Source organism: Thunnus albacares, chromosome 3, assembly GCF_914725855.1.
Source record: "Thunnus albacares chromosome 3, fThuAlb1.1, whole genome shotgun sequence".
NCBI classification, from domain to species: domain Eukaryota; kingdom Metazoa; phylum Chordata; class Actinopteri; order Scombriformes; family Scombridae; genus Thunnus; species Thunnus albacares.
Genome location: NC_058108.1, coordinates 4385294 through 4398497, shown reverse-complemented (window position 1 = coordinate 4398497; position 13204 = coordinate 4385294). Strand labels below are relative to the sequence as shown.

General features: G+C 41.2%; 1 protein-coding gene across 3 annotated transcripts in view; it reads right to left on the bottom strand.

Moving 5' to 3' along the window:
- Window positions 1–9636, bottom strand: part of LOC122978858 (cytoplasmic phosphatidylinositol transfer protein 1-like) — an 82273-nt gene extending 72637 nt beyond the window's left edge. The window contains exon 1 of one of the 3 annotated variants that reach the window (XM_044345899.1): window positions 9329–9636. In XM_044345899.1, coding sequence (XP_044201834.1) covers window positions 9329–9376 — 48 coding nt within the window. In that variant the 5' untranslated portion in view covers window positions 9377–9636. The remainder of the gene's footprint in view (window positions 1–9328) is intronic. The other 2 variants (XM_044345901.1, XM_044345900.1) reach the window with 2 other exon arrangements.
- Between the last annotated feature and the right edge of the window lie 3568 nt (window positions 9637–13204).

Here is a 13204-nt window from a genome sequence, read left to right as displayed (position 1 = left end):
ACAACCTCTCCCGACAGTTGGAGAGGTGTGACCGTCTCATGAAACTCTCATGTTATGAAACAGCCTCTCTGACATACACTTACACAGTCACACTGACACACACACACACACACACACACACACACACACACACACACATAGCCATCTAGGAAATGAGAATGGGCCTCATTGGTGGATAATGGTCCATCACAACCCATGATGGTTTCCTCTAGAAAAGTAAATGGCAGTAAATGGGATGTTGATTGAATCACAGCATTGTCATGTGTACCAGATGGCAGAAAGGCCTTGCACCTTACCATGACACCAAAGAAACAAATAGTATCTAACAGGCCCCATTTCCTAAACAAACCCTGGAGTGGATGAAAGAGGTCTAACCATAAAGAGAGAAAACAATGTTATGAATGTAAAAAGCGGCAGTGCTTGTGAAAAACGATGCGGACATTGTGTTACTAGCTTCTATTCTAATGGCTGCGAGCCATCATAGCACTTTAATGTCATCTTTAGGCTCAGTAGACGTCCTATAGATGGCAGCGAGTTGGTATAATGAGTGAGGAGATAGTCCTTCAAATTACCGTCTCCTCACTTAAACCCAACTGTCGAGCCTCAGCGTTGGAAAACATCCACCTAACTGACCACAATCCCTGCCCTCCCTGTGTGTATGTGTGTGTGTGTGAATTCTCATTTTACACACCTTCATATTACATTTCATTACATCACCCTTTCTAAATGCAAGAACACCCAGCCCTCCAAGGACACTGTCTTCTTTAATTACCATGCCTGAAAAAAAAAAAACAGTTTGATTTGTCTGGAAAGAAACCTCAATGTCCTCACTGAACTACAGCGAGTTTGTTCTCACTGCTTTTCAGCTCTCCCGGCCTGTGGATACATGAAATTAACCGCTGCCGTCATGGAAACATGCTCAGGGATTGAACAATGGCAACCAATCTTGTTAGGGGGTCCTTATTAAAAGGGTTTTTTTTTTAACAAACCAGCAAATGAGTTTTTCTTTTTTTTTTTCATCCCATGTGAATGAAGTAACCAGGAGAAAGAGACAAAACAAATGAAATCATCTCATGTCTTTCACTATACTTTAAAAACTGTTTTCATTCACTTACTGTTAAGCTGTGGAAGGTAGCGTTGCATAAAATGGTTCAAACGGTCAATGTCATGCTTGAGAGCTGATACAATGTCTGTACAACTTGTACAACATAAACACTTGCATGAATATCTATGACAGATAAGCCCTCCTGGGCAAAAGCACAAAATGACAGTTTCCATTCCTATTACAGCGGTTCATGGGTCCACAAAACTACAATGCAACTACATCAGGTGTGTGCCAGCTGCTTTTACACTAATTGTTTTTTGGTTGGTGTGTGTGTTATCATAACTGGATAACATTAGCTGACCAGAAGCAGGTGTGCAGCTTGCACCGCACAGCGCAAACCCCCGATGAGGCTTTAGAGAGATGAATGAGCTGTATGTGCTTTTTGGAAAAGTGTGGAGTGCACTACATTAGAAGATATTCATTCCCCCTAAATCAATTCTGGCAAGGATGAGACATGCAGAGATGCTCATGCCCCGAAAAATGCCAGTGTGAGCCAGCGACCCAGGTGTTCTTGCTGCAGCCATCCATCCTTCCATTTATACAGTCATCTGTCCCAGAGGCAACTCACCCGTTCATCCATATTACCTGGTTAACCTTCATTCAAACACAGAGTGGAATCAGAGGAGCCATCTTTAATTCTGGGGTTGAGCCACCTGTTCTGAGGTCTACTGAAAATAGTGTGCACGGTGGTTAAAAATGGTTACACTTTTGGGTTTCCGGTGCGTGTGACAGCCTAGACCCAGAAAAAGATGTTCTCAGAGCAGACTACAGTCTACACCACCTCATCAAACAGACATTCAGCCGATGAGTGCGACCGCCTGTCAACTACCTGAGTCAAATCGACTCAAAAAACAGGGTTAATTCAGCTTAGAATGGGTGTCTTTTTCACCGGCCTTCTCTGAATGTCATTATGCTTTGAGGCACAGAAAAAAAAAACAGAGGCTGGCCTTTTGTGCTGAAGACCTGCTTCAGTTTTCTTTCCCCCCCCTGAAGGTAACCATGCTGCTGTGAAAACCTTATTCAACCTTATTCCCCCATGAAAGTATCCATGGTGCTGTGAAAACCTTCTTCACACACACACATACACACACACACACACACCACCACCGTCTGGGTCTTTGTAAGTCTGAGCACAGTTTCAAGCAGTTTCTGGAGCTCTTTTCAGCACACAGACGAAGCTATTCGAGCGTGAAATCGAAGTTGCCATGAAAATTTCAGATTCATCGAGCAAGAACACGTTAAGGGTGAATACAGGTCCTGAAATCAGATGTGCTGCTGGAGGCGCACGGTGACTCAGGTCAGCCGGCGGTTGGGTGATGTCAGCGTTTTTTCTTGCGAGCTTGAAAAAAAAAAAAGGGCACGTCAGACAAAGACAGGGGAGGTGTAAGCGAGAGATACTGCAGCAGAGAAAGACACAACGGTAGACAGACTGACGGACGGACGCAAGAGAAGGATACATCTGTCTGTGTCTGCTGTGACGCATCACCTCGCTATCCTTTCCAGGGGAAAAAAAAAAAAAATAGGCGCGGTGGCTGATGAATGGCTGTGCTTACAGGAGAAGGAGAGAGGAGAGGAGTTCTCCCCCAAAGACACTGGAGAGGGGAAATGATTATTTCTTTGCTAAGTGTTTCTGGTTGGAGTTACATATAAATCTGAGATGTAACTTCAAACTAATACTAAAAAACACAGAAGCTACACTGAGACGACTGAACTCCTTTAATGTCATCCAGACCTGAAGTTCTTGAATCGGCATGAGTTACACTGAGTCATCTTTGCCCTACTTATTACACAATGAAGATAACATGTTAATGGGAGCAAATGTTTTCATATGTCAGATGTCTGGGCTTTTACAACAAGGCTTAGATTTGTATTGTTTTATCAATTTCCAAAACTTTATTCCACCAGACTTTCCACACATGAAAGACCTTCCTCCAGGGAGAAATAAATTATGTTGGTAAATTTGTGTAACTGTAAATCATAAAGGCATGAAAAGTAACAAAAAACTGCCTTTGAATGCACAACTTTAAAAAGAGTAAGCTGATCCAAATCACAAACTCTTTTCTAGAGTTCAAGGTACCATGAATCCAAATATATTCAGTATACTAGAATATAAAACAATGAAAAACATTAAATAATCACATTTGAGAGACTGCAGACAATGATTTGTTGCCTGGAAAATGGCTCAAAGGATTCATTGATTATTAAAGTTCAATGTTTTATTCAAGGTTTAAATTTTTTATTGTCATTCCAACACATTGTACATGTAAAGGAACGGAATTCACATTATTCAGGTCCTGGTCCGATGAGATGTATATAAAAAAAAAAAAAAAAAAGTATGAAGAAATGACTTTTCACTTACTTACGTCTAGGGGCGTGGATTGGTGGAATGTAGAAATGGAAAGCAGAGGTATAAAGGCGGGAGGGAGTAACAGGCGAAGGGGATGACTAAGATTCCGGAGAATCAAGGTTCACGGAACGACTCACGCAGTCTGGTATTACTAAATGATTTCTTCGGTGCGTGTTAAACTTGTATAAACACTGTACGGATAGTCTGTCCGACATCTGCAGTAGTAAGACTGTGATGACGCAATTCGGCAAAGCAGCAGACAGTAATCTCTTCCCAGAGACAATACACAGAGAGACGTGACCTTGCATGTCCCCGTGACTCCGAATCTAAGCGCACGCACACAGTGTATTAGTCCGAGACCTTGGGGAATTTCAAAAGAAAAAAAAAGAAAAATCTCCCACAACTTCCCACATTACCCCTACTCCTCCCCTCATCTCTTTCCGTCCGCTCTGCCATCCTTTCCCCCCTCAACCCCTCAGCAGTCAGCCCTAAGTAGTTTGTCCTTAATCACCATCCATCCGTTCCACCCGTCCCTCCCTCCTTCCTCTGCCCTTGGACAGGCAGGAAACTTTGATACAACTTTAGAAGACGAGGGATAACGCTCGGCTCAATGTGTGCGGTCAAGATAAGAACAAACCCCCACCTGACACGTACGTTTTTATGGATGACAGCTCTCCTTCTCATTTGCTAAAATATGTCAAACTAAGACTGCTTCTTTTTTTTACAGTTTGACAAAAACAAGGTAAAAAAAAAAAAATCTGCACCAGCTGGTGAACAGCAGGTTGTATTAGCTTAATCATAAGTTTGATCTGTATATTACAGTTTCAGTGTGACGGAAGTCTCTTTCTCAGTAGAAAGTTATAGCAACAGGAGGTTGCAGCAGCAGCAGCAGCAGGCGGGGATAAAGTAAGGCCTAATCTCCGATTCAGCAATTGTGCGTTCACGAGTATAACTGAAGAGATTGACTTGACTCTTTATTCGAGTGTTTCAGAACATCCCAAACGTACAGCTGATACAGTGGTAATCCATGTATTAACAGACGTGTCAGTTTTGGAATGACAGCAGCAGCATCCAATCCTGTGTTTTGAATTTTGGCGGTGGGAGGGTGACACTTTTGTTCAAATTTGTTCACAGATTGCAGCTTTAACCCGACTGCTCTCGTGTTTTCGTAACAACCATCTGTTCACAAGTTCGAGGGATGTGACAAGAGAGCTTTCTCTCTCTCTATTCCTTCTGGGCTTCCAGATGTAAACTGTGCATGAAAAACAAAGCGTGATGTCACGTTCGCTGCAAAGGTATTCGGCAATGGATGCAAGAACGGCGTGTGTGTAATATTCTCTGGTTGTGTCAGCGTATGTGGAAAGATGGTTAGTCAGCTTTATGAAACACAGTTTAAGTTACTGAGTTCTTTCTTCAGAAACAGCATTTCCTTTTCTTGACCACAGGGTTTTATATAAGTTTGTGGTGTAACGCCTTTTTCACTGCCTGTTGATGAGAAAACATCACATGGGCAGTGGCGACAAGATTCTGACGTTCACTAATGTTTTCTTATTTGGGATTTGTTCAGAATCTACGCACACACAAGAGCACACTTATGCACATTTGAGAGCTGACATGTTTGTGGAAAATAATTCATTATTGCATTTTCTTCAATTCTACAGTTGTATAATATTACAGGATTTAAATTATGGTCTTCTAAAATAAAGAAACACTACACTAACACTTCAGTTCACCACATCAATTATGCTAATTGGGAACCATTCCATCCAATATTCATTGATTGATCATGCTATTTATAGGCTCAAAGTAGGCCTGTTTCTGCACCATAGGCCTACTCGTGCAATGGCATATTTACTGCTGCTGCAAGATGTTGCAGATGATGCCCTGAGGAGGGAATGCATCCTCCAGAACCATATAGATCTATTTGCAGAGAGTGACAAGTACCTCTTGGGATGCTTTAGCTTACCGAGAGCTGTCCTCAAGGAGCTTTGCAATAGCACTGCGGAGCCATACCAGACGGTCTAACCCTGCACCACTACATGTGCAGATACTCTCCACCTTGGGCTTTTTAGCAACTGGGACATTTCAGAGGGAGCTAGAAGACAAGGTGGGTATAACACAGGCATCCATCAGCTGTACTCTCCTGTGAGTCGGGAATGGAATAAATCACAGGCCACACAATACATAAAAATTCCCCTAAACAGAAGAACAAGTCCCAGTCCAGAGAGGATTCCATCCCATTGCTTGTCTACACAACACTATCGGTGCAATAAACTGCACACACGTGCACATTAAAGGCATCCTCTCCAGATCCGTTCCCATATCTCAACCGCCAGTAATACCACTCCATAAATGTATCCGCTACTCCCAGAACCACCATCTGAATGTGGACCCCTGCTTCCCAGGAGGTGCATACGACTCCTACATTTTACAAAACAGTTCTCTAGGTATGCACCTCCAACAAGGAGCTGCAGCAGTGGGCTTCTATTCCTATAATGACTTGTTTTATTTGGAGATGGAGAATATGCCCTGGCCACCTGGTTAATGACACCAGTCCCCAACCTCAGACTCACCAGGGGGTGTCCTTCAATCAGCAGCACGCACACACTCGCTCCACCATCGAGCGCATCATTGGCATCTTAAAAGGACACTGGATGTGTTTGGACACAGCAGGTGGCACGCTGCTTTACAGACCGGAGAAGGTGTGTATAAAGAGAACAGCTGAGAAATTGTGTTTTATTCTTGCAAAAATCATTGGAGAGCCTACAGACTACTTCAGCCAAATTCTATCACAGTTTTGTTGCATTTTATAATCTTCTTTTCATCATTTGAAGTTTTGTGGGATAATCATGGCCTGCTGTGTATTGCACAACATGGCCATGAAACATGGTGTACCACTTCCCCCTCAGCCACCACAACAACAAGAGGATGTGCGTCCTCACCCACTCCTGGGACCAAACAACAGACCTGCTGTCCAAGTTCAACAGTAAATCATTGCTTGTTTAATTTGACTTTTACAGTGTAATGATTTATAGCTTACAATTAATCTCAAGAAAGAAATCACTTAAAAAAAAAAAAAAAATCAAACAAGTTTCAGTGCATCTTTATTTCTTCAAGTGTCTGGGAGATTGTGGCCAGCGTTGAGGCTTTCTGTGAAAGCGTTTGGACCGTTCTCTGAGATCAGATATGGGGCAGCTGAACGGGAAGTTCATCTGCAAATAAATGATAAAAATCAAACCACTGTAGCAACCTTTTATTTTTTATTTCAATTATGCAATGTTTGGTCTATACTGTAAAAGCAAATGTTTAAATTTTGAATACAAACTGAGCACTTAGGTAACACTTTGCTTTGAATCACCTGCTTTTAGGGTTTAACATACTGGTGTTCACATGTTCCACGGTTTTACAGCTACGGCGAGATCAAACGTACCGTCAGATTGTATTAATTCTGAAACACTAGCTTATCTTCTGATTCTGAGATGGCCTAGGAGATGAAACCACTGACACGGGGCCCAGGTCTGTATCCAAATACTCAGCTGACGGCACACCCGAGAGTGCTGTCTCTCCAATAATGACCCCTATTGTATGCGCCGGTCCAGCTCAGCTAACTCTAGGCAAGCCTGTCCCCCTCCAGTGGTCAGTATCTCTCTTCTGTGTTTGGATCTCAGATTTGAGATCAAACCATCAGTTGTGCGCCCTTCTCCGGATACAGCGTTCACTGAATGAGTAATATCATCACATGCATTTTTTGTTTTCCTGTTATTTTATATCTTCTACTGATGGTACTAAATATAGCAGTTCATTTGATGTTCACTTCCTGTAGCAGTACCTCAACTTCAGACCTACTGAAGATTTTTTTTTTACGTTTGGAATCCGGTGCTCCACCCTCAACTTTTCTTTTCAATTTCAGTGTGTGATTTCCATGTGCACACAGCCTTGCAGTCTCATGCCCTTTTATGGGTTGACTGGTCGGGCTTTTACTTATGCTTATTAGGATGTGTTTTGAATTTACAAGGACAATGGGATTCATCATCATAAGAAAACAGGTGCAAAAAAAATCTGCATTTTAAGAACACGTCGTGAATCTGACGTAGACCTTTCTCGAGGACAAATTCGAGAAAAAACATAGGAAGTTATTGGTCAACGAGGCCCAATGTTCTTATGTGCAGCCTATGTTGCAAAATGGAGATGCACCTCATTCCACTTCAGTGAGAATCCCTCTACACTTCATTGAAAGCCTGTACCAGCCCCCAGAAAGTAGGCATCAACATGATGCAGTCATCTGTAGTTTACACATGTTGCTGTGAGAAACCAGAGTGCCCAATAAAAGATCTGAAAGCAACCAGTCACTTTTCTGCTTTCATCTCTCCCCCTCTTTTCTAAAAATAACTCTGTTCAAATCAAAAAAAAAAAAAAAATGTCCTAGCACTGCTATTTTAGGCTTTAATATTGTGTTTCTTCCGCAAGGACCAAATCTCATCTGGGTTTAGGATCTTAAGATATAAAACTGAAAAGATGTCAGCGCTGCAGAGAGACCGTTATTCCACCAGGCCCTCAGCTATAAGAAAACCTGACGACGACGACACCCACGCATCACAATACAAGCAACGGAGATGAGTACGAAAACAATGACATGAGTGATCATTGAATAAGGTGCTGTCCTGTATAGTACGACGAGCATGCCGGGACAAGAGAGCAATCATCTTCAGCTTCTAATTTTAGACTGAGTCGTGAGACCTCATAGACAAATACGCTGAATACAGACAATGGTCCTTTCTGTCTGATATCAATCAGTACGACTATTAGTATGAAACACCACCGCTCTGCATTGTGTTAGAGTGTGTGTGCGTGTGTGTGTGTGTGTCTGAACAAGGCTGAAAAAGGATCAGAGCTAGAGTGCTTATTGCTCTATAATGTGTCTGTGGTGCTGAACAGTGAGGTAATAGTGATAGATTTTTACTTTATATACATCCAGACATGTTTCAGGGTGTATGTAAAACACTTTGAATAGTAATTTGTGTCTGTTATAGTTTTTCCACAAAAAAGGCAAATTATCTCCTTAAAAAACAAACATCTGTTCCTTCTCCCTCATCAAAAAAAAATCCCAGAATCAAGAGATATGTGGCTTAAAATATATTTCATCTCTAAAGTTGAACTGCTGGAAACAAGATGTCTCCTACGTCACTGTGAAGTTCATTCTCAGTGTTTGTGCACTGCAGGCTTCAAGTTTCCACATCACACTTGCGTAAGTTGAATATTAGACCAGAATTGGCTTCCAAACTATTTGTGATGTCAAGTCATGCTCTCGGGGCCCACCCCTTAAAATTGGATTTTCTATAAGCACTGGAGGAAACTTTACACTTTCAGCAGATAGATGTGAAAACAGCCTTCTAGTGTCAAACTCTGCACAGACATCATTCTGCACAGTGAAGCTCAAACATCCAACTGAAGGAACATGCAGAAAAAACACATTTTTTGAGTGGAGGGGGGCTTTAATTGTTTCATGGAGTCATTAGTGAACTGACTGTTTAGTATCTTTTTAAAATAGGCTATATTAGGATTATTAGAATTTCTTTTTTTCTATGGGAGGGTGTGTTTAAAACAAGTAGTCTAGTCAGTTTAGGCTAAACAGAATACTTTAAAAGGACTCCAGTGAAATGTTAGACTTTGTAGTAACAGAGGGAGAGAAATAGGGAGAGATGAGAGAATGGAAGCGCTTCTTCAAGTTCACCTGAATGTATTCACACACTTCATGTAAACCTCCTGCCGCCACATGTAAGGAGCAGCAAACCCAGCGGGTTTAGCTGTCAGAGTCGTCTGAAGTAGCGGTCAAAGTGACACAAAGACTTATAGAAAAAATTGGTAGGAAAACTCACCTCCTCCACTGTGAGGGGCATGCATATCCTGTACTCCTTCAGCAACATCCTCCCCCCTCTGCGCGTCTCTCTAGTATGTATTCACAATGTGTCAAAAAGCAGCCAAGTAAACGTTCCCCTCCGCCGTCCGACGGGATGTGTGTGATATCTGCGGTCGTGTCAGCGCATGTGGAGAGATGGTCAGCCCGGCTTATGAAATACACCCCAACTTACTGAGCTCTTTCATCGGAAACAGCGCTCACTCTCTCCGGCGGGGAACGTGAGAGCAGAGAAATGAGCTGGGGCTTCAGGATAGTCCCCTCCTATCACACTGACGACGAGTCAAGCCGCGCGCACGCAGCGACGAACCAGACCGGAAAACATGGGATTCGGGGCTTCAGAATAAGAGCGTGAAATTTGGAGAAAAAAAAAAAACACAATATACAATATACAAATCTACTTGTTACCCCGGTTATCTATTGTTTTTATCTTCACTTCTATTTTCAAAAAACACGTTAAATTGGGCAGAATATTTCACCTGAAGCTAGCCTTTATTCAAAGCTGGATTGCCACCCGAGATCCAAAAGGGACCCCGAAGGCCTCAGGTTCAGTGTGTATAAGAAATTTGGAATTAGGACTGCTATTGTCTTATTTTTGGGCCCTGTGTAAAAAAAATCTAGTTTCAAAGGACCAGTGTGTAGGATTTAGTGGCATCTAGCAGTGAGGATGCAGATTGCAACCTACTAAATACCCCTCCCCCTCCGCTTCCTAGTGTGTAGGAGAAACTATGGTGAACTTGAAAAGCCCCCTCCAGAGCCAGTGTTTGTTTTTTTTTTCCATTCTGGGCTACTGTAGAAACATGGCAGTGCAACATGGTGGGTTCTGTGGAAGAGGACCCGCTCCCTATGTAGATGTAACGGGCGTATTCTTAGGTAAAACACAACTGTTCTTAGTTTCATGTGATTACACATGAATTAAAACATACTTATGACTATTACGTTCAATTTCTGCCAAGTCCGTTCCACTAAATGCCACTAAATTCTACACGCTGCACCTTTAATGGCTTTGATATTTTAGTTTACAATGTGCTCATATTCCTAAATAAAGCTGTGTTTGATCAATTTGACAAAAAACTAAGATTCCAGAATAGGAGTGCTGGTTGCGCCAGGGTTTTTGGGAATTTGGAGGCGGCAGAGATCCATATAGCTTCCCGCCCATGGCTGTGTCCTGGAATATTAGATTTTCCTAGTGGCAGTGCCCTTATTTAGTTTTGTTTCAAGATATGGACACTAAATTATTTCTATTGGGAAGAAATAATCTCACCCAATTGTTTACCCCCCTTGTTGAAATTGTTTTGTAGGACTGAATAACAGACAATTACAATATGAAGAGTTGCTGCAGAGTAGTGAAGTAGTGATTATATTAAACATATTTGTATTTGTATTATCTCTTTAGACTAATAGTGCAATTAATTCCGCATTCATTTCTAACGGTAGTACAATTATTCAGGCATAATAAAATAACCAGGAATAAATTGCATTTGAACCTGATCTGGTCCACAAAAGAGTCATAATGGAGCATTGAATAGCCGACTCTTTTCATGATATAGCTTAGTTAACATTTGTCAAAATGCTATAGCTTATCAAAGCTATCCACACAGGCTTAGAACATTAAAGAACATTTTTACAACCAACAATTTCATTGGGCTGCAGATAGCCCACTCTGACATAAAAATGTCTTGAAATTAGTAAAATGTTGAATATGCAAGTTTTAACAATTGCCAGTGGTGGAAGAAGTATTCAGACCCTGTACTTAGGTAAAAGTACCTATCAGGCAATGTAAAAATACTCCATTACAAGTAAAAGTCCTGCATGAAAAACTCTACTTAAGTAAACGTAGCTACATAAGTACCAGCAGCAAAGTGTACTTAAAATATTGCAGTAAAAGTAGTGGTTTGGTCCCTCTGACTGATACATTATTATATGTTATATTATTATCTGTATTCAGTTTTGGATCATTTAAACATTTATTGAAATTAAAGCATGTGAGAAGTTTGGAGGGAAAAATCACTTTTTGGTGGAGCTGTTAACAACTTATAGACATCTGACATGTGACCCCGACTACACACTACTTTTTATAAGACGTCAAAAGCCAAACCACCGGTTTCATCTTTAACACTGTGTCCATCGTGTCAAATCTTCATCTGAAAAGTAACTAAAGCTGTCAGATAAATGTATATATTTCCCTCTGAAATGTAGTGGAGTGGAAGTATATAGTAGCATCAAATGGAAAAACTCAAGTAAAGTACAAGTATCTCAAAATTGTACTTAGGCACAGTACCTTAGTAAATGTACTTATTTATTTTCCACTACTGGCAATTTGAAGTTTATGTTTAAGTTGTACCCTATATCCTCACGTAAGTGGTATAAATAAATGATTGGATTACATTGAAAAATATTTTGAAAAGTGTTTGACCGGATGTGCACTGCCGTATGACGACTGCCTTCAAGACACCGTTAGAAGTAATGTTCAAATTGCTGACAATGAAAATGTGTTAATTTCACATCGATGTCCCGTGAAAACCTCATGTTGTTGGTTTCACTATCTGAAGCTTTAAAGTTTAAACATATTTCTTGTCTCTGCAGATTCGAGGAGGAAATAAGGCAAACCTCTCTGCTGTCTCTCCCTCTGCGCGTTAATGCAGCTCGCAGAGGAATCGGAAAATTTAAGTGGTTAATATAACGTGACATAACACCCCCAACGCCCCCCCTCCCCTCCCTTTCCTCCCTGTGCTAGAGCCGCTGAAATACGACGCGGTAGTTGTTGGAAACATCGTTCGGCTCAACCACAGCACAGGAAACCTTACTGCTACACGCCCCCTGCATCTAAGTAAACCCCTCACACACACACACACACACGCACACACACGCACATACACGCACATACACGCACACACACACCTCATTTCAGAGCGCTTGTCATGGGTGTAAGAGTTAGACAGTTGGACAGTTTTATACAGTTTCTGTTCTTTTGACTCTACATCAGCACTGTGGATTTAAAATGAAACAGTAATAAGGTTAACGCTCATCCTAACAACATATTTAACATATAAGGATTACTGTAAACTACTGTAAGAAACAACCATCATTGCAAAATAGTATGTAATTAATGTCATAAAAAAGCAGATTATTATTAATATTTTAGGAAAGTTACAGTTTGTATATTGTTTCTTCTATACAAATTGCAGCTTTTATCCCAAGTTCAATCTTTCCACAACATCCAACTTCAAAACGGGGTACCTACCTCTGACGTCTGCAGGTGTCCCAGGTATTAGGTTAATGTGCTGACTGTTGACAAGTGTATCAATCAGTCTTTTTTTTTTTTTACACATATCCTACAGTTCTACTCTATTTTCGATACAGACTCCTACAGTAGCCCTTCACCCAGGAGAATGCAGCAGGATGACAAACGTGGGCGTACAAATAGACAGGGCAGCCAAGGCATTTCTATGACTGCACAGTGAAATGTTCTTGACGAGCTGTCACTCGACCTCAGTCCAGTTGAGCAAGCATTTCACATACTGGGAGTCTTAAAAGGAAAGGCCCCTAAAACAAACAAGGAGTGGAGATGACTGCATATAGGCTGGACTAGAGCATCAGGGAACATACAGTTGTGTTATAATTATGTGTACAACTTCTTTCTTTTTGTTCATTGGTCCATTTACTTTAAAATTTGGAGACAATGTAAATAAAAAAAAAGTGAGAATTCATGATTTGTTTGATATAGATGTATCCTTCAGATTAAAGATGTACTTTAATCTCTTAGTCATTGTTTTATTTTAAAATCAAAGTCCAGAGCCAATACAACAGAAATATATGCAAATGATCGCACCATGTA